The 22,682-nt window shown below is 37.1% G+C and overlaps 1 protein-coding gene across 1 annotated transcript in view; it reads right to left on the reverse strand.

Moving 5' to 3' along the window:
- The window catches only part of LOC109431490 (zinc transporter ZIP1), a 98,861-nt gene extending 78,872 nt beyond the window's left edge, over nt 1-19,989 (reverse strand). Inside the window, exon 1 of the mRNA XM_029861985.2 lies at nt 18,199-19,989. Coding sequence (XP_029717845.1) covers nt 18,199-19,345 — 1,147 coding nt within the window. The 5' untranslated portion in view covers nt 19,346-19,989. The remainder of the gene's footprint in view (nt 1-18,198) is intronic.
- Nucleotides 19,990-22,682: the final 2,693 nt, after the last annotated feature.

Below are 22,682 nucleotides of genomic sequence, written 5' to 3' on the forward strand. Positions count from 1 at the left end.
GTCATTGAGCTGTGTATTTTACTTTTTGACAGTAATTATAAATATAAATGTTGAGAGAGTATTAAAACCCATAAGCAAATAGCGAATAAGGTTAAGTGCTGCATTTAACGTGATTTCTGGTTATGTTTTGTAATGTTTACGTTTTGTAATAAGTCAGTTGGAATAAAATCAGTCTTTAATGTAAATATTATTGAAAACTAAGAAGGGTTGGTCTACGTATTCTGACCCTGGGATGTGAGCTTAGCGGACATTACACGATTACACGAAGTGGTTTAAGAAGCGATGAAGTATTGACCGAGTCTTCTATGAAACGGAAGTAATCAAATTTGAGAGTAGCAGCTAATGCGGTTGTTGCTGATGTTTTTTGGAAGTTGAATTTAGTTTAAGCCATAACAACAGATCATAAAACAAATAATAAAAATAAATACCCCATGTTCACATATACAGACTGAAGATAAGACAGGTGGTTTCAACAGTATAACACGTTAAGGTCAAAGTCGATTCAGATTGATTTCAGTTTGTTTAACACATCGAGTCTAGAGTTTTTATTTAGATGCCCGTAGAAAAATTGTGAACTCCTAACAGCAAAAACACCATCAATTTCTGTCACAGCTGAAAATGAAGTAATCATGATTACAATATATATTTATAATTACGGTTTAAACGTATGCATTTGTTTCTGTAATCAGGCCGATGCCATTGAATGTGAGTTTATTTGGTATACAATTGATGTTGTGATGTTAAATGATGAAGCTAGTGCAAAAACTATTGCGAATGGGGTTATATGTAGAGTCAGGAAAATACGGAGTATGTATTTCGAGTGGAGCGATCCTTGTTCCTCCTGGACTTACAAGGCGAAAAGAATCTCAAGGCTGTAAATATCTCAATTGAAAATCTTAATATAGGGATGAGTTTGACGTTTTAGGAAATTCAAACTTGAGTAGAGTATACAGCAGACAGTAATATCCTTGCAGATGTTAAATACATATTATGAATCAGTCAGGCAATTGAGTTCGATAACAACGACATAGGGACTATATTCTGCGAAACAGTACAAACAGTACAGGACAGTTTATTTCACAATTATCAATGCCTAAACAACAAACGACAGGTTTTAACATTGTGACATCAGTCGAGTTATGTCAAACACACAAGGCTACGGTGGTGCTATCTGTTCATTTCACAGCAACCGTTTTAGTTATTATAATGTTTCATTGGAGCAAAATTGTAAATTTTGTTTAAACGGATTTTGACAGGAAAAGCTCTGTATTAATTTATGTAACAGGGAGATAGAACAATTGGATCGTTCTATAGGTTGCCGATTCAAAATATGATGCTGAAGGCTGAAATTTCAGTTGGAAATTAGTAGTGATCCATCAACGATTATCAAGCATTGCACTGTCCTCATGCATAATGTGACCAAGTATGAAAAGATTAGCCGTGAAGTAATATCATATCGTACTTCTACCGGAAGATGTTGCGTACCATCTACGGCGGAGTGCATATGGAAGACGGGACTTGTAGAATGCTGAGAGAACCAACCATCGTCCACTCCGTGAAAATAGGAAGGCTACGGTGGGCGGGTCACGTCATCAGGATGTCGGATAGCAATCCGACCAAAATGGTTCTCGATAGTCGTCCGACCGGTACAAGAAGACGTGGTGCGCAGCGTGCTAGGTGGGTCGATCAAGCGGAGGACGATCTGCGGATCCTACGCAGAGTGCGGAACTGGAGACAAACAGCCATGGACCGAGTGCAATGGAGATGGCTACTATGTGCAGCAGATGCCACCCCGGCCTTAGCCTGACCGATGATGATGATGATGATGAAGTAATACCAAATACGATCGGGACGGGAAATTCGGTTGTCAAATAGGAAAAGTGGAAGAAAATATGCACTATCAACTGTTGGAAGATGACGAATTGGTTGAGGAACTAGATGCAGATATGGAAAAGATGGAAAACTTAATGCGCATAGTTAACAATGAGCAGAGGACGTTACAAGCTTAACAGACTTAATCGATTGAGAGGAGTCAGTAGATGTATACCGTGTAACATAAAGTAAATTAGAACAGCATGCAAGATTACGAAGAACCATCAAGCAATTAAAGCATTCAAGTGACTACAATATAAAATTTAAAAGAAAATCTTATATGTATACGAAGAACTTATATGTGGGTCCTAAATGTGGAGAAATGATTCGAAGGACGGATAGCATTGATTTTAAATAAATAACTCTAAACAATGTAAAGAAAGGGAGGAATGTAGTGTCCGCACTACTATTATTATGAATATTGTGTGCATAAATCTTAGAGTGCTTGCTGTCACCTACTCGTAGTGGATACATATGTAAATAAAGAAGTCAGTTCTATTCAGACCAACGTCGAGTGTACACGTCTCTCCGTGATGCATCCGAAAGCCACCTCCCGACACTACAGATATCAGGTACCTGCTGTAACCACCAATATAGGCCTGATAGTAATGCCTTCCCCCCCACCCCAGAACCCCGCAGTTTTTTGGTTCAAGAACCCCGTGAAGTGCCCTACGAATTCCGAGTGTCCAAAGTTATTCCGGCAAGAACTGAAGACCGACATCGGTAAGGACCCGGTCGAGTAGCCGGTTGAAACACGGAGTAGCGCGTCCCAAGCCCCCCACCCCCCCCCGAAAACCGTGGAGAGCAAGCCGAGGATCTACGCCTGCACGCGAGTCGCCGTTGGAGACGAGGAAGGAGAGGTGGTGGAGCAGAAGGATAAGGGGCCCCTCAACAAAAAAGGTCAGATAGTTTGTAAGAAAGTAGGAGTGAGAGTGCCTGAAATAAGCCAAGAAAGTTGCAGTACAAATAAACTGTTGTAACGCGTAAATGTGCTGTGGTTTTCCTCCATTTTGCGCGAGAATTACCTGCCCGCGAGTAATTGTTTAGTGTGGTACTCCCGACTGACCTGTCCAATACTTACACCGGTGTGAACATTTTGTGGTGGGACAATTTTGCTTGCCTGTGCGTCGTATTAGGCGCAAGATCGTCAATATGTCACAATTTACAAAAATGAATCCAGTTCGCTAAAACACACTTACTAGGAGATTCAAGGCTAGATTTGGAATCCACTATGATGGATCTACCGAGAATAAAAGACCATTCATTGAAAAAATAATTGAAACGAAATCGTGCAGCAGATTGTTAGAAAGGGTTCATAAATGACAAAAATTTGTTTTGATAAAAATACATCTAAAATGGACTTTCATAAGTTTCTCGAGCAAAAGGGAATAACAACAGCATAAGGAGCTTTGTTATTTGGGCAAAATAACTGAATAATAAAATCGATTATTTCTAAGTTATTACCATAACATATTGTGTTATAAACATGTTTGTCATTAGCGGCAAAATAACAAATTCCATAACAAAAAAATGTTCCTGGGAAACCATTTCAATAACTCTTAATTCAATAACAACTTAATAACAGTGAATTCGGAAAATATTTCAATAACAAATTTTGATATTAATATGTTATTGATAACAATTGGAGAGCAGAATTTGCTATGATATCAAACTCGTTACTAAATAAGTTGTAATACTTCTTATATAAAATTATTCGCTTTGTCTCACAAGCCCGCCAATAACATGAGGTTCATCACTCTGACGTAAGAAATATTTTCAAATGATCGAAAAATACTATATACAGCTATGAATTCATTCTAAGAGATTTAAAGTCGCAAGATAACCGAACTTCAGTAATTTCTATATTATCAAATACGACGAGCTTCGATTTCCACCTGTAATTTATAAACTGTTATACTTAAATTGTTTTCGGAGCACGTGCGACCTTTGTTTTTTTTTCAGCATAGAAAATGGAGAATTTTAGAATGCTCAACAGTTTTGCAGAAAATGGTAATATTGTACAGATTATTACCATTTTCCTGGAAAGATTGTTTTGATTCCTCCGATTTTTCCCTGGATTAGAGAGTTATGTCGAATATTCCTCCTGGATTCTACAAGAATTCCTCCGAAAATTTTGCTATCATTTTTTCCTGAACTTCCTCTGATAATTCCTCCAGAATCCTGCATACAATCCCTTTAAGGGTTTTTTTTAGAATTTCCTGTGATCATTAGTCCTGAAGTTCATCTTAAGATTTCTCTGGAGTTTTTCAAAAGATTCTGCCAAGAATCCTAATAATAGCTCAGAAAAATTTACTTCGGAATTTCTAAGAAAATTGCGCCAGTAGTTCTCTTGAAGACTTCTCCAGGGATTTATCGAAAGGTTCCCCCAGAAGTTCCAAGTGCTTATCCGAAAATCATTTAAGGAATTCTTAAAAAGAGTCGTTCAGGAACTTCCTTTTTAACTAAATACAAAAATGGAACAACACAAAGGGACAGGTCATAATTGTCGAATTGTTGCTGTAATTTCAAAACTTGTTACTGTTGTGCTATTGCTGATAAGTGGATCAATACTACAACAATAACTAAACTTGTACTTCAACAAAACATGTTATTTAAATGTAATTTAGTTAATGTATATCAATAGCTTGATTATAACAAAATGAGATTGTACAACAAAATTTGTTATGGAAAAGCTATGCCCTGATAATTCAATAATAATAAAACAAGATAGAAAAACAGGTTATGTGATTTCATAGTTATTAACTTGCTATTCTCCTCTGCTCGGGTTAGTTTTGATCTACGTTTGCCTTTTTCCTGATTGATTGAAGGAGTCATAGTTATGAGATAAACTATACAATGCCTGTCGCACTATCTCAAGGTTACCCGCATTATCAAAGTTACCCCGTTTTACGGTAACCAGCTATTGAGATACAACAAAATCAGCTTCAAGTATGATCGCCCTTGCAAATCTAAAAGAAAAAAAGCTATGTATTGTTATTTCTTTTTTTGCACTTCCATACATGTAAGAAAATAGCTTCTCCGTAAAACCAGTAAAGAAAATTTCTTCGAAAATTTTGCGCCTTGATGAATATAAGAAAAAATAGTACTAGTAGAAATATTTTAGGGATACTTATAGAAATTCGCCCCGGGATTTCTTCAAAAATTTATTCGTGGACTGCCCCACGAATTCCCTCAGAAATTCCTCTACGGGCTCTTCAATATATCAAAGATTCAATAAAGAAATTTTCTCCACAATTTTATTTTAGATGCCAGGAGTTGATTGCGATAATTCTTTAGCTACTTCATAAATTTCTTCAGAGTTCCATTCTGTTTTTTTTTCGAAAATTATTAGAGAGATTCCTCCTAAAATTTATCGCAGGATTTTTTTGGAAACCATGCATGGATAACTTCACAAAATTCCTCCATGGATTCTTGTAAAAGATTTTCCAGGTATTTCATACAGAAAATCTTTCAGGGAATATTTAAGATATCCTGCCAGTAATGCCTTCGGCGATTTAACAGAGAATTCGTTCAGAAACTCTTAAATGGATTTTTTTGGAAAATGTACAGCTTCGTTTAGAATATTTTCAATAGATTATTCCTAAAATTAATTCAAGAACTCCATAACGGAATCTCCCTCGGTTTCTTTCCGAAATTGCTTCATGGATTTCTTGATTAGGCCTCCCTTTGGATTTCCTTCCAGAAAATCTTTTACGGATTCCTGCTCAATGTTGTTTTAGAATTTCTTCCATGGATTGCTTATGAAATTCCTCTTGAATTTCTTTCAGTATTTTCTCTAGAGGATCCTCCAAGAATTCAGTTAGAAAAGCTTCTACGGATTTCTTCAGAAGATTCTCTACACATTCTTTTAGAAATGCGTAACCAAATTTGATAAAACGCATTGTTTCAGAAAATGTAAAGATCAAAATTTCTCAAGAAACCACACCAAGGATTTCTTTAGAAAATATTCCACAGACTCATTCAAAAATTCTTCCAAAGCTTCCGAAAGAAATTCCACCGGGGATTCTTTATTTTTTTTTTCTGAAGTTTCTTTCAGAAATTCCTTTAAAATATTGCACAGTGAGGACTTTATTAAGACATCTTCTAATGACTTCTTTTAAAATTACTCCATTGATTCCTGCAGAAATAACTATAAGTTTTCGGTCATAAAATCCAGTTTGTTTTGGCAGTTCTAAAAAAAATCCAAGCCGGGGCCCGTGGCGTAGTTGGTCACACGTTCGCTTCATATGCGGATGGTCATGGGTTTCATTCCCAGCCCCGGCACTTGCAATTTTTCGTCAGTTGCTTTTCCCCCGAGAGCAACTGATACTGACCCTCTTCTGAGCCCCATGGCTCAAACGGCCCCGGATACCTGGACATCGGCGAACTGCTACTCATAATGGACCCCAAATTGAACTGGAAAGGAACAACGGCCATCCATCATCATCCTTGTGCTCATCATTCTACTAGGTATAAAGCAGCAAAAAGGCAACCAGTTCGATAAAGTAGAATAGAATCTAGGCGCTGTACAAAAATGTAAGTGCAGCTATCAACTGAAATTGCTCACGTAGTGCCCCAGTGGACAATAGAGCTGTAAATTAGGTTAAGTGATAAAAAAAATCCTTTCTAGGATTTTTTTAAAACATTTCTTCAGCGTTTTCTTCAAATATTCCCTCATAAATTTCTTGAAATGTTTCCTTTTGTGTTTCCCATTAAACATTTTTATGAGGTCCTTCCAAAATTTTCCGTTAGGGATTACTTTTGAATTTCTAAATATGAGAATTCGTTGAAAAAAAATCTTAGGAAATTTTTCCAGAGATTGCTTCATCGATATTTTCAAAGAAAATTTTCCAGAAACTCTTTCAGAAATTCGTACTGGTTTTTCCTTTAGAAGTCCACCATATATTGGTTCAGAAATTTCTGTAGATTCTAATGAAAATTGAAGCAGGAATGCGTCCACAAGTTTTCGTCGGGGAATCATCCAGAAATTCCTGCAGTAATTGCTCCAGCGATTCTTGCATAATAACTTTCAGTGATTCAGGCAGAAATTCCTTCATGCAGGAGTTTATACAGAGATTCCTTCAGGATTTCCTCAATGTATTTCCCCAGAAGTTTCTCCGACATTTTTTCTAAGGATAACCCTATGAATTTCCCCACAAATGCCGTAAGGAGTTTACTAGGAAATATTACCATTGAGTGAAACATTCACAAGATTGTTTTAGGGATTTTTATAGAAGCTTATCTAAGCGTTTCTCCAGGTATTCCTGTAGGTAAACCTTCAGAAGAAACTTACGCTAGGAAATACTTTCAGAAAATCCACCAAGAATTTTATTAAAGATTTCTTTTGGATTTTTATTTAAAAAATCTCCAATAAAGTTTTCTACGATTTCCACTAATGGTTTCGCGTGAACTTTCTTTCTAGAGGAAGTTCTAAAGAAATTCCTCTAGGGATTCTTTCAAGAATTTTTCTGGGATGTTTTTCAGATTTTTCTCTGGAGAATCATTCACGACTACTTCCTGAAATTTCCACAGAGTTTCTACTAAGACTAGAAATTCCTCCTTGGATTCCTTTCAAAATATCTCCAGATACTTTTCAGAGTTTTGGGAATTTCTTCGGACTTCTTCAAAAGTTTTTCCGAGGAGTTTTTTTTTTCAAAACTTTACTATTTTTTTTCAAAATCCGGCAGGGATTCCTTCGGAAATTCTCCCAACAGTTTCTCAAAGAATACCATGCGAAATTGCTGCAGAAATTTCAACAAGATTTTATTTAAAATTGCTCCTGTGTCAGAAACATCTTTTATCTTTAGAGATTCCTGCAGGAATTGTTATAGATATTTCTTCAAACGTTTTTACAAAAGTTTCTACAAAAAAAGTATCCCTGAACAACACTTAGTGATACCTTTAAAATTCCCAGAAGTAATTCTTAAACATTTCCAGGATAGATTAGTGGACAAAAATTCCAGAAACTTTTTTCTGTCGAGGAATTTTTGGGTGCTTTTACACAGAAATAAAAACAAACAAAAAAATCTGGGTGCTTGAGAGAATACCTGAACAAACTTCTTGTGAAACCTCCTTAAATATTTGGCAAAAATCATAAGAAAATTATACAGGGTCTCTGGAAATAATTCCAAAGAAAAAAAAGATTTTTTAGGAGATTCCTGAAGATAAATAGATATAATTTTAAAAATCTAGGCAGAAATTTCAGACAAAGGTACTGGTGGAGTTCATGAAGAAATTCCTCAATCTGGAGGATTTTTTATAATAATATGTAATAAAATTTCCGAATGAATTAGTGCAAATCTTCAATGTATTACCTGAACAATATTCTGTAAGGAAATTCTGCAGAAACAAAAAATAAATCGTGGAGAAATTCTATGAAGAACGACTAAAGAAATTTCAGAAAAAAAAATGAATTTATGAAGATGTCTTTGAAAGAATACCTGAAGTACTAAATCATCCTCTGCAAGTATTCAGAAAGGTCTGAATACATCCTAAGCATTCTCTATCAGAAGAATATCTGGAGGCCCTACAGGAAAAAAAAACTATTGAGATACTTCTGGAAGGATCGATTGAGAATTTTCTCGAAGAATTACTCAATAAATGCCTGAGAAAATCCCTGAATACCTATATGAAGTAACCTCTGAAGAAATTCCAACAATAATTTCTGAAAAGAAATTTATAAATTTTTAAAAAAATCTCTAAATCTATTAAAAAAAATCTTCGAATTGCATCTCCTGGAATCCGAAAAATCTTTAGACAAATTTCTGGAGAAACCTTTAGAGAAATTCTTAGGATAATTGCGTTATAGATTTTTAGAACTCCGGGGGAAATCGCAAAACAAAATCTTGCAGGAAATTCTGGTAATATTCCTGAAGGAATACCCCATCATTTGAAGAAATACATGTATGATTTTCCAACAAATCACTGAAGAAGTTCCAGGAGCAATTTCTAAAGAAACCCGTGGACTAGTTTCAAAATGAATCTTTCGAGAAATTTTAAAAGATTTTTTTTTTGAGAAACTCCTGCAGAAGACCAAAGGGAAATTTCTGAAGCAATGCCTAAAAGAATCCCTGGATAAATTTTCAAAGATATACAAGGGTGGGAATGCATTCTAAACGGATACCTGGAACAGTGCTCACTGAAATCGTTCAAAAAAATCCTCCAAAAATCTACTTTCTATAAAAAAAAAGTCTGGAAATTTTGGGGGGCCCGAGCAGAAGGAAATAACAACTCCATAATAAAATGCGTTATTTTGGCAAAATAACTGAGCAATCGAATCAGTTATTTTCATGTTATTAACATAATATATTATGTTATGAACTTGTCTGTCATAAGCGGCAAAATAACAAAAACCATAACAAAAAAATGTTCCTGGAAGACCAATTTGATAACATGTTTTGTTGGTTTCAATAACAACTTAATAATAATGAATATAAAAATATTTCAATAACAAATTTTGGACTTTCGAAGTTATTGATAATAATTTAAAAACAAAATTAGATATGATTACAATAATGATAGCCATGTTTTCATTATTATTCATTAATTAAACAAAATTTCTTTAATATACCTGAAATATAATAATGTAGGTATGGTAAATGCCACGAGGGAGATAGAGTGCCGCCCCCCCTCTCCCAATAATCGACCCAATTTTTTGAATTTCCCCAGAAGACTAGGTTCCTGGTATTTTTCTAAGAAACCTTCCAATAAGTTCCTCCTGGAATTTTACCACTGATCGAAAACATCTTATAAAATGGCTCGTTGGCGTTATTGGAATCGTGAAATCATGTTCTTTTGGATACAGGACGCTCATCTCCGCTGATCAATGTTGACTCTACTATCTATTACACTAATACATTAAGCTGAGAAGCTGGTATGCTACCAGTTAGGATGTAAGGCCAATGCGAAGAGGATGGTGAACACTTGAGAGATTATGCATAAACTCTTCATCACGGAATACTGAAAACAACGTAAATCTAATGATGTAGTTTTGATTTCAAAACTTGTTATCGTTGTGGTTTTAATGATTAAATATTTATACACACTCTATAGTTCAATAATAATTAAATTTGTTTTACAACAAAACATATTAGGGGGATTCACCTAACAGCGTAAACTGATTAAACTGATTAAACGTCGCGACCACCAAGGCAATCTTTGATTATTTCATTCGCAAAATCATGAAACATTTCAAATAAGCAGAAAATCATGGCTTACGCAGCAATTTAATCTGTTTAGTGAGTACCCCTATTAATTAAATGGTATTTATTGGATGTATACCAACACCGTGCTCATAACAAAATAAGATTGCCCTACAAAAGATGTTATTGAGAAGTAATGCCTGTATAAGATAATGATAACAAACCAAGATATAAAAACAGGTTCTGTTATTTCGTAGTTATTTATTTGATATTCTCCTCTGCTCGGGCGGGGGGGGGGGGGGTGTGGGAGTGGTGTAGATTTGAACAGAACTTGGTGAAATTTCTACATAAATGTCGTAAAGAACTACAATAATCATCCTGGAAAAACGTCTAGGGAAAATATCCGAAGAAACTCCTGTTGAAACTATGGGAGAAATCCCGAGAAGAACACCAGAAGAAATCGCAAAAGATCTTCCCTTCAGGATAAACTGTAAGAAAACAAGAATACGGCATCTCCTGAGACAAACCCTGGTTTAGGCTCATGTGAAAATTCCAAGATAAATCTTAGGAGAAACTATATGGAACTAACTTGGAGATAACGCAGGAGGGACTCCGGGTGAAATCCCTCAAAGAGCGTGGAAAACCTCCGATGAAAACCTTGGGAAAAAACATACAAAAGCTCCAGAAGAACTAAATGAAAGCAATGTCGATCAGATTTCAGGAATCCTGGAAGATTATCAAGCGAAATTCCTGAAAGAATTAATAATCTCTTGGAAAAATGCTAGTAGAAGAAAAATGCGGAAGGATTTTGTCTTCCAGGATTTAGAAGACATTTAAAGGGGTAGCTCTGTGGAAGTTCCGTTAAGAAAATCCCGCGTCTGCATTCAAGCAAAGTACAAGTAAAGGTCTATACAAAAGTGACAAGTCTATCAATATGGAGTCTCCTCTCTTGAGCTACGGAAGCGATTGAAAGATACCGCCAGGCCCAACCGCAAATCGACGACGACGACGTCGACGACACATCGCCTCTGCTGCGTGGTGAATCCTACCGGCAGTGCTCAGCTTAACTAACCTAACCACTCGCTCGCTCGCAGGCTTACTCGTTGCAAGCGAGCAAGCCAAATTGAGGGTTACTCTTGCTGCAGGCCAGCTCAGCTCGTACATAGGTTGTTAGCCGGTGAAGCCACACAGCTAGGGTTTTTCCTGCTGGGTACCCATTCGAGCAAATTTTGCGGGCTTGGCTTGACTCCAATAGTTTTTTTGCCTTGAACAACCTTGATCGGCGATTTATTTACGAACACCATACATACATGAGTGTGAAATGTGGCGGAAACAAAGTCGTCACCGTGCTGCTGAAGTTATGCTTGCATGCACCTTGATGTGTGTTCTTCTCTTTTATTTTCGAATGCAATTTATGCGATCTGTTTGTCAGTGTGGCGACGTTTAGCACGTGATTTCGTACATATATTTGACCGGTGTCAAGTCCATGGAAAATGGCAATGTAGCAAGTGAAAAATATTAGCTTGCAATAATTTAGTGATGCCCTTCACTGAACTTAAAATGTTAAAAGCTGCTGATAGCATGCTGAATCCAGAAGACATGCAAAATTTAGAGCATTGTTCAATATAATCAACGTCTAGCCCTGTTAACAAAAACTCATTCTCGAGGCAATCGTAGAGATGCACAGCATCTCAGATTGTATATGACCGTTTGCTAACATTCTAACATATGTACCTTTCCTTCCCCAATGACCGTGACGACCTTGCGAGGCACTTCTCCTTTTTCTTCTTTTTCTTGGCGTGACATCCCTACTGGGAGTTCTGTGGGTCATGTGGTAAGTCAAGCGTTGTTTGGAGGTGTCGTTTTAAAGACAATCTTTCGTCGAGTTTTGTTACAACTTTAAAAAGAAATAATTCGACACTGATTTTTAATTTGGGCCTAACTGACATTTTCGAGTTCTCTCCATCGATCCTCTCTTTGTGTTATTACAAAATGTGTATTGAGTTTTCCAAAGATTTTTTGGTTAAAATGCAAAAAAGATAACTACATGTTGCTATAGAAATAAAAAGAATAATGATTTTGTTTGTTTTGGTCAAGAAAGAGAGAGTCGACGAAGAGAAATCGATCAAGTCAGTTAGGCCCTTATGAAAAATCATTGTCGAATTATTTTTATATAAAACGGAGCCCTTCACGAATGCAACAGTTCAAAAAAATGTAGATCCCGGGCAGAAGAAAATAACTAACGAAGATCAAATTTTGCTATTGAAAATGAATACCTGAATGGCAAAATTGGTTATAGGTTTGTTGGGAATAAGAGCCAAAAGAACAAAAATAATAACTGGCCTTGTTCCGGAAAATAACTCAATAATAACTAAAGTTATCCTTATAAAAACAAACCAAGGACAAAATATTTCAAAATGGATAATAACTGAATAAGTTATTATCGAGTTATTGAGAAAAAGTAAGTACAAAATACGTTATTTCAAAAGAAATCATCATAATTGTAAATTTTGTTCTTATGAGTGGAAAAAATTGTAGTGTAAGTTCAGAAATGTTTTGTCCTTGGTTTGATCTCATTATAACAAAATTAGTTATTATTTACTTTTTTCTGGAACAAAGTGAGTTATAATTTTTTGTTCTTTCAGCGCTTATTTCCAACAAACCAGTAACAAAATTTGCTCTTCATCAATATTCTATTTAAAATAAAATAAATACAAAATAACTCGTCAATAACAAAATAAGTTATGATTGCGAAATATGCCTTTGGGATGTAATTTTACTTAGGATGCTCAGAAGAACTTTTTTTGTTATGATTGCATATTTTGTTATTTTTCAGTCATTTATTGTTATTCAATAATAACTCATGAATAACAAATTTTGTAATGATAACGTTTTCTTTGTTTTTTAGCGAGTTATTTAGTGTTATTCATTAAGGAGAAACTTCAGAGAGTACCAATATGGCTGCCAAAATGGCCGACTTGCACCCCTACTCACGTTTTCATAAGCACAAATCTTGAAAATTCGTAAACAAATGCGGTCGATTTTGAAAAGCTGCCTCTTTTTGCAAGTGAGCAAAGCCAGGATAATCAAGTGCGACTTGGTTCGATGCTTTGTTCGTCAGATTTGTGCCTCTAAAGTTTGTATGCAAAATTGCAATGGGCTTTCTTGATGTTTCACCTTAATAACATAAGAATGATAAAATGAGATATGATATCAAAAATTGTTATTTTTATGTCCTTGGTTTGTTCTTTGCCTCTACCCGGGATTCGTTGACCTGTTCTCGATAGATTTGTTTTTTTTTCTGTATTAACGAGATTTTTTGCCCTAGGCTTGTCCATCTCGGGACCAACACTTTTCTTCCTTTCCGAAGGAAGAACTCACATTTTGCGAGTTTGTCTGGAATGGGATTCGATCCCAGGTTCAGAACACTCACACCAGGTCCGCTCCACAGGATTTGAAATTATTGTAATGGAAGTAATCAAACAAAATTCAACAATAATCACATAAGTGTTTTACGTCCAAATTTCTTCCATTGACACAGTATTGTAGCACCCTAAGCGATTAAAAAAACATCAATCACATGATGAACAACTTGCCACCAGATTATGGTATCGTAAAATCCAAGATGGCGGACCAAAACTCAAATTGGAGGACCAAAATCAAGATGGCGGCTGTAAAACCACGCAACATTCAAGATGGCGGAGCAAAGTGAAAACGGCGTCTTCTGTATGGAGTTTTTGGCTCTAAAGCCATGCATTATGGGTGTATTTGGTATGGAGCAGATGTCCACAGACCAGAGTTGGTGATCAGAAAATCCAAGATGGCGGACCAAAATCAAGATGCTGGCTGTTTCATGCTCTAAAGTAGACGCCACCGCCAGTCAGCTTGATACGGCACTGAACAGCTTCTCAATAGTTGGATGGTGGAATATCAACAAAATTATTGTCGGTACTCTCATGAGGTTCACAAACACATTCTCCTACATATTCTTGGTTTTTGTCTTGGAAGATTTATGCTACCTAATTTAAGTATGACATTCTTTTTTTTATGCTTTAAATTTATTAATATTAATTCATTCACCTCCAAAGGCTCTACAAAGGGGTTCGCCTCCAAAATGACATTCTTGGTGGAATATTCCTCTAGAGGAACCTCCAGAAATTACACCAAGAATTCTTCAAGAAAACTATCCATGCATAAGAAATTCCTTCATGGATTATTTCAGAAACTTTTCCGGAGATTCCTTAAGAAACCCATCCATGGATTCCAGATATTCTAAAAGCGTTTCATGTTTGAAAATCAAGAGTTCGGAATTGTTTCTAAAACTTCTCCAGGGACTTCTTCAAAAAAAAAACTAATTTTCCTCTTCATTTTTTTCGGGATGGCTCAAGTTTCTCCGTAAATTTTCCAATTGATCCTTAACTCTAGTAAGATGTTGGGGTCAATATGACATAGAAAGGCACGCTCAAAGTGTGCTTTGCTGGCTACAGAAATCGATACCTTTAGAAATTTTTAATCGGATTCTTTAAGAAATTTAGAAATTTGTTCAGAAACAATTCCTAGAAAGTTTAACATACATTCCTTTGAAAATTTCTCACGAGATTTGCCTAGAAATCTTTACAGAAGTTCAAGATTTTTTCCAGACATTCTATCAGAGTTTGCTTTTAAAATACGTTCACGAATTCCTCCAAAAAATCTTACAGTTGATCCTCTATGAATTTTAGCAAGATATTTCTCTAGGATTGTTTTTCTAAATTTTTAATAATTGTAAAAGAAAGTAAACAAAGAAAGTAATTGTAAAAGAAAGTAACAATGCGTCACAGACAATAGACATACAATTGACAAATATAATACAAATCTCATGACCACAATAATGAATCCTTATAGGAATTCCACTAAGGGTTCTGAGGGAGAGTTCAACTCTTTCTAGAGTGACTTCAGGAATTCCATGGGATTCTTTCACATAATCTTTCAGAGATTCGTTAAAAAATGTTCCCAGGGATTCCTACAGGAATCAGATGAACATTTTTTTTTCCAAAATTCCTCAAAGGACTTTTTTAGATGGATACCCTGTAAAACTAACTCATGAATTCACTAAAGACTACCTCAATAGTTAAGGATTTTTTCATGAATGTCAGCAAGAGGTTACCTCTGACATTTTTCCGTGAATTTCTATTTTATTTTCAGAATTTTCAGAGAATTTCCAGCGATTCCTTTGGAAATTCTTTCAAGAGTTCCTCCAGAAATTCCCTGGAAAATTTCGTCAGAGGTTACTGAAGAAATGTTTAGAAAGTTCCCTTTTCGAAACTCTTCCTGCGGTTCCTTCAGATGTATCTCCTGGGATCCCTTTAGATATTTTTCTTGGAGTTCTTTCAGATATTTCCACACAGATTCTCACAGAAGTATTTTGTGAAATTACATTAAAAAATAATAAAGTCATTCTGAACAGGTAACCCGAAAGAGTTCTTGGAGGAATCCCTTGCGAATACCTGGAAGAAGTTCTCGAGATGGCTTCAGAGGAATTACTAGAAGAATTTTATGAGAAATCTTTAAAGAAATTAAAAGGAAAAATCCTGGAGAAGTTTCTGAGAAATTCCATGAAGGGACATCCTTGAGCAATTTCTGAATTACATGTCGAAGAAGTTTCTGAAAAAAATCTTCGGTAATTTGTGAATAATGGCAGACAAAGGTATTGGAGGAATACTTGAAAAAAAATCTCTCAATAAATTTCTGAAGGATTTCCTGGAGGATGATTTGGAACAAACCCTGAAAAAACTCCTGGGGATACTTCTGAAGGAATTCTTGAAAGAGTTTCCTGCAAAATGTCTGAAAGGTATTGATGAATAAAAGTCCCTGAAGCAATTTCTCTTTAGTAGTTTTTGAAGCAATTTCGAAGCAAATTGAAGAATTCTTAAAGGAATTCCCGGGTAGTGGTAACGTACTGACGATCAAAATGTGATATTGGTTTGATTGAGATAAGAGGTAAAAGTACTGAAAATAATAGCAAAAATTTGTTCTTGAACCATCTAACCAATAGCAGAATTTGATATTTGAAGATCAATCTAAAAGCTCCCTGCTATTGGTTAGATCTTACGAAGAGCTAAATGTGCTTTGATGAAGATGTTCCAGGAGTAAATTTGAGTTATTATTTTCAGTACAAAAGTAACAAAACTTCTTATCTCAAACAAACAAATATCACTTTTTGATCTTCGTATCAAAATATGCTATTATTGAGCTGTTTTCCTGTGCTCGGGTTGCCAAAATATGTTTTTTGATTTTTTTTTTGAAGTAGTCTCTGAAGTAATGCCTGGGAAACTGTAGAATGTTGTGCAGTAATTCCAAGAAAATTTTTTTGGGATATTTTTGAAGGAACGCCAAGAAATAAATACTGATGTTATTTCTGAAGGAGCTCCTGAAATCATCTCTGGTTTCTATGATCCCAAGAAAAGTTTACAATCCAACATGTGGAGGAACTTCCAATAGGAACGCCTGAAAGAATCCCTGGAGGAATTCCTGAAAAAAAACCCTAAGGGAATATATACAGAAACGCGGAGACGAACCAGCCTCGGACTGAAAGTCTCGATAATAAAGATAAAAAAAATACAGAAATTAATTAAAGATTTTTTCGAGGAACTCCAACAAAAACTTCAGGAATCTGTACTCTTCAAGGAATCGAAGAAATTCTATACTGAAGAATTATTGTCCTGATTAGGAAAAATCATCTAAATAATGTGATTAAGGTTCAATATTAACCCGGGAGCGGTCGCGTCGTGTACTGAGTACACACGTCACGAAAAATGCACGCTTGTGGTACACAGCGTGACCGTGGTGTCGTTGAGGGTGGTAGACGCGACTGCTCGAAGGATACAGCAATTTCTGTAGGAGTGCGAGTATACGCGGCGATGGAATTTGAAAACCTGATTTTGCCATGACAGCACTGGTCTAATATGGGTTTTAGAAAAAAAGAAAAAAAAAAGTCCTCAGAATAGACGAGTGACTTCGGGAACTTTTACCCTGAGGGATTCTTTATAAATTTCCTAAAGGGTTCTCTCAAACATCTATGGCAACATTCTTGTAAGGAAAGTTGTTATTGAAACTCATGATTTCCATACGTTTGAAACATATTATTCCTTATCGATGTGTTTCAAGGACTAGGAGTATTTCACAAAAATAAAATGAAAATATAAAAACAAGTTCACGCCGGTTACACCGCCGCCACCGATGAAAGCTGCTCCGACGCACACGTCTAAGAGAGTATGGGCATTTAAGTATGGATAGCCCAGAACTGTTGGAAAGCTTTGGATTTCTTGGATATATTTGCTGAGATATTCTTGTAATGAAATTCTAAAAAAAAAAACAATTTATTTTTTGAAAGAATCTTTGAGAAAACTACTAAATATAATTTAGAAGACATCCCATGGTAAGTTGTGAAATTCCAGGAAAGTGTGATGAATGGTGAAATTCCTTAAGAAGTGCCTCATATTATTTTTCAATGAGGATAAAATTAACCAAGATTTTTTTAGTGATGTCTTGTATGATGCAGTTACAGGAGCAGTGTATTTGGGATTTTTTTTTAATTTTTTTAGTATCTTTCAAACAAAAGAAAAAGAAAACTTAAAATTTGTCAACTGGTTTTTAAATAAAAAAATTTATCTTAAAATTGGTTACGAAATCGAAAAAAAAAATATGGTTCTAACTACTTTCGATGAATTACAAACCCGCCAAGTATAACGACATTCTTTATGGATTGGCTGCCAATTAAATTTATTTTATGTACACGGTTAAATACGTACGAAAACTACTAGTTCGAACTAGTCGACTGGTATGAAATTGGCGAATGGTTGAGTACGACAAAATGATAAAATTCACACAAAACATACAACAATTCAAAGACATTTCAATTAAAATACAATACTTTCATATTCATTTATTTCGATGACTAGATAAATAATATCATTCTAACATCAGGTTTGCGTCCATCTGTGGCACCTGAGTTCAATGAACCAATGAGCTTTCTTTCGGATTAACTGCCTTAAAAACTATCTGCCACCATGCGCGATGACAAGGCTAATAAATTATGCAACACATGAAGCGCTGACGGCTACGTGCGTACCTAAGTATTAAAAGTGCTACGATTGCTAATGGGAGAGGAGAAAACCGCTAGTGGTGCATGCATTCTTTTACTCACTCAGGAACTTGATGCCGAACATGAAGAAGAATCCGCAAAATACAGCCAGATACTGCCACAGGCCCGACCGGTCCTTGGAGAGCACTTCGAAGAAAATAACGTACAGCAACGTTCCGGAGGCCAGACCCTGCAGCACGACGGATACGACTTGCATGTCGTCCGCGTTGGAACCGTTGCTGAGGAGGATTCCGATCGCCATGCCGAGTGGACTGACTACCGAGTATGTGAAGATGTAGGCCACCGCCAGCCAGAACTTGGTACGGGCAACAATCAGTTCCACTCCCACGCAGAAGGCTATCACATACTTGTGGGCTGCCACTGCCCCGAACATGTACCAGACAGTTGCGGCCGATCCTTCCAGGCCCACTGCCAGTCCCTCGAACAGCTCGTGCACCGACAGAGCCAATACAATCAGCAGACCACGAATGGATGAGACAATCTTTCCGTCCATCTCAGGCGGTGGGATGTGGTGATGCACGTGGTGGTCATGGGGATGCCCCGAATGGGCAACGGACATGTTGTTCGAAGCCACAGAAATTCCCCGCTTCTGGTTTTCCAAATCGTTCGAGATTAGATCTGCGGTGGAAATACTTCCATTGCGGTTTTCAGTGTTTTTCTTTCGCATAATAATGCTCTCCCTCGCATGTGTACCTCGCATAATAGCGCCACCGGCGACTTCCAGCTCATTCATTTTGGCTTCCTGCATTTTGCGCTCATGCCTGTGCAGATATAGGTGCACCAATTCTTCAACCAAGTAGATGATGAAGAAACCAGCACACATTAAAAATTCTCCCAAACTAAAGCTCAGCTCAGGCATTAGTCCCTGCTCGGTGAGGTCGTGGATGGCCTCGTTGATCTCCGGTATTAGATGTTGGAAAGTAGTACACAGCAGTGCTCCTCCTCCAAACGACAACAGAATGGAGACCACGAGGCTGGCTTTTGCGTCGGAGGCACTGTCCGTCCATTTGAACCATTTCGCCAATTTGAACGGCACAATTCCGCAAATCATGCTCACCGAGAACAAAACAACCATGGCAGTCGCCTTGGCGGCCACAATATCGCCGTTTTCATCTTCATCATGGTCATGATCGTCGTCGGCCCGTCCAATCCTCAATAGGTTCTCGACTGCTGTGCTGTTGACCTCCATTTCTAATGATGCACTTTTCACCTTAATTTGGACAATGCTTTCACTACACAAACACGCTAAAATGCTTCCGAGGATGTGCTATTCTTTGTTCTGCGACTCCTCCAATCTCTGGTTATGCACCTTCACTTGATCAGATAAACCCCTTCCAAGGATCGACCGATAACACACGCAACGCGATCGTAATAACCACTCTCCACTATCCCGAGTGCAAAAACCGACTAACCAGAGTGGCTCTAAACCTAAACGTCTTATAGGTAGCCTTCTAGTCAGCTCCAACTACCGCGCAGAGAGTAAGTGTATTACTCGGTCGTTATTTCCTCTCCGGCTTCTCCAAGACGACTAATTCGCTCAAGACAGGTACGAATCGTTGTTGATGGATTGACGAATTAATGACGACGACGGCATGGCATGGAGGCTCCTCTCGGTCCGCTCCGTGCCCGATGTTTGTGTAAGTAGGCTGCCCGAGACCGGTGTCCGTTCGTTCAGTTGTCCAACGCCTACAGTGTGAGTGAGTTGAGTACTCCGCGCATAAACGGATTGTTTATCTCGCAGTTATCTCGTGGTCTCCTCTTTGTGCGCTGAATCCAAACGGCCTACACAAGACAGTAGCAGCAACCAACCCGCCGGTCCAGATGTCAATAATTCGCGCTCATCGAGGCCCAAATGGTTTTTATATAGACAACACTCTCTCCAAAGCGACGCGCGCGCATTATTACGGCAGATCATGATCAGAATTTGGATGGTAGCATTCTTTATCTCCGTACGTGCGATGCCTATCGAGTTAAACCACACACTGGGGATAGGGTTACAACTGCCAATTCGCATTTCGGTTCTAATTGTGGAGTTCTATTCAAGCTCTCTGGCATTTTGTCTCTTGTTAGTAAAAGGTCAAGATCGGTGTTGTTTTTGTCGTTCCTCGAAAGGCTTTGAACGCTAAGTTTTTTGCTTGTTACAACTTAGGTTTCTTTGCTCAATTTAAAGAGTTGAGTGTCTTTTTTTGTAGACAACCTCTTAAAAAAGTTTTTTCATTGTTATTACATTTTTTGGGAATTTTCGTGTATTGTACAAAGTAATTGTTTATGATGAAATACACCTTCTTTTATTTTTCCTATTGGAATAATACTCCAAGTGGAACAGAGATTTCCTAGTGGAGTGCTTGCAGAAATCGCTGGAAGAATCACAGGTGTAATTTTGGAGAAATTTCTGGATTGGATTCCTAACGTGGGCAGCATTTTCTTTTTTTACTTATTCTCCTTTATAAGTCCCCCTCTTCCATACTTTTCCTGTGTTTGTTTAGGAGAGCGAGTAAGAAAAGAAGCTGCCAACACTAGTAATTACAGCTGAGATTCTTCCATAAATTCCTGATGTGATTCCTTTAGGGATTCCTACGAGGAAACTACATCAATTGACTTGAAATATTCTCAGTAATTGTCGCTGACATTGCTCCAGGAATGCTGCTGGGATTTATTTAGAAATTTCTGATAGACTCCACCAAGAAGTTTTGCTGGGATACCTCAGGCAATTTCTGCTGGGAATCCTCCGGAAATTCTTGGAGGACTCCCGATAGTAATTACTGGAGAAATTATAACTGAAAATGCTTGAGAAACCCAAACAAGAGAAATCCTAGTAGGAATATCTGATGAGAGCTTCAGAGAAATCTCTGAAAGAATTCTTGGAGGAATCGCAGGAAAAATATGGAAAGGAATCCTTGCAGAAACCTCTGAAGCAATCTCAACGTGTTTGGACATTGGATGAATCCCATCAGGCACTTGTGGAGTTCTTGAAGGATTTCTACACAGGTTTCCTTAGAATTGCCTGATAGGAGTCTCTACAAATTCCTGCTAGGATTGTTGAAGAAATGCCTTCAAGGATTCCTCCAGAAATTTCTACGTTGATTCAACCAAGAATTCTTATGGCATTACCACTAGAAACTCTTGTTTATGTTCCTCCAGATTCTCTATTGCTACAGGACTGCTGCTGGGGTTCCTCTAGACATTTCTGGTAGGAATCCTCCATGATTTTTTTCTGGGTTTTCCTTACAATATCTGCAGACAACCTAAGTAACAATGAATGCTGAACAGTGAGAGTATTAGCTGAACAATGGCTGGTTAATGGTGTCAGTGGCTTGACACAATGATTGCTGAATATTGGTCTGAAGTATGGCTTGTTCAACTTCTTTAATCAGCAAAACATAGATGGCTGAATATCAAGTTGAATAGAATATTCTTCATCTGTGTAACCAGCTTTAATACATACATAAACATAGAGAATTAATCATCTGTTCTTCAGCCTTGATTTTTGACAGCTGACCCAAACATGTTTTTGTGAAGTCTCCACATCGCTAGTTCAGCCTTAATACAGACATAGTTCAACTTATGTTCTTGACTATTGAGATACTACAGTAATTGTTCTAGGAGTCTTCCAAGATATCCTGGAGGATTCCCCACCACGAACTTAAGAGAAATTCTCAAATGAATCTGAATAGGATTTCCACTAAGAATACGAAGAAAAAAATCTAGAAAGATCGTTAGAGAAATTCAGAAACAAAAAACCCTAAAAAATCTCAGGGTGAACTTCTAGTGGTATACATGAAGAACTTACATCAGGGATTGCTAGATAAATACCAACAACAATTTCTGGAGAGGTTATCCCAGAGGAAATCTTGTATTGATTCCAAGAGGAACCCCTGAAGGAATCCTTGCGAAAATCTCTGGATGTACCACATGAGGAATTTTCGGAAGAGACCCATTAGGCATTCTTGCGCAATTTCCAAGTGAGTTTTGTGCAGGAAACTTTTGGAAAAATGCCCGTAGAAATCACAGAAGGAACTACCCTATCGGAATTCCTGAAGGAATTCATGGAAAAATCCGCTGAGAAATGCCAAGAAGAATTCCCAGAGAATTGCTGGTGAAACGCACCAGGGAGACATACGAGGATTCCTCAAGAATCTCTGGATAAATCAGTGGACGGATTTATATAGGAATACCTGGAAGAAACCTCTGGAGCAATCAGAAATATTTTCCAGTGATTTCCAAAGATTGTGAAAATCTTTAAATATTTATGATTGCTCCAAAAGTTTCTTCCCAGGTATTCCTATATAAATCCGTCCACTGATTTATCCAGAGATTCTTGAAGAATCCTCGCAAGTCTCCCTCACGCGTTTCACCAGCAATTCTTGAATGAATACCAGCAGCATTCCTGGAGGAATACCCGTAAAACTTCCTGAACAATTATCAAGTGAATTACTAGCTAGAATTACTGGATTTATACTAAAAAAAACTCTGTAGAAATCCCTAAAGTAATCACCGCTGGAAACATTGGAGAAAAGTCTAAAGAA

Source organism: Aedes albopictus, chromosome 1 (genome assembly GCF_035046485.1).
Source record: "Aedes albopictus strain Foshan chromosome 1, AalbF5, whole genome shotgun sequence".
Classification (NCBI taxonomy): Eukaryota; Metazoa; Arthropoda; class Insecta; order Diptera; family Culicidae; genus Aedes; species Aedes albopictus.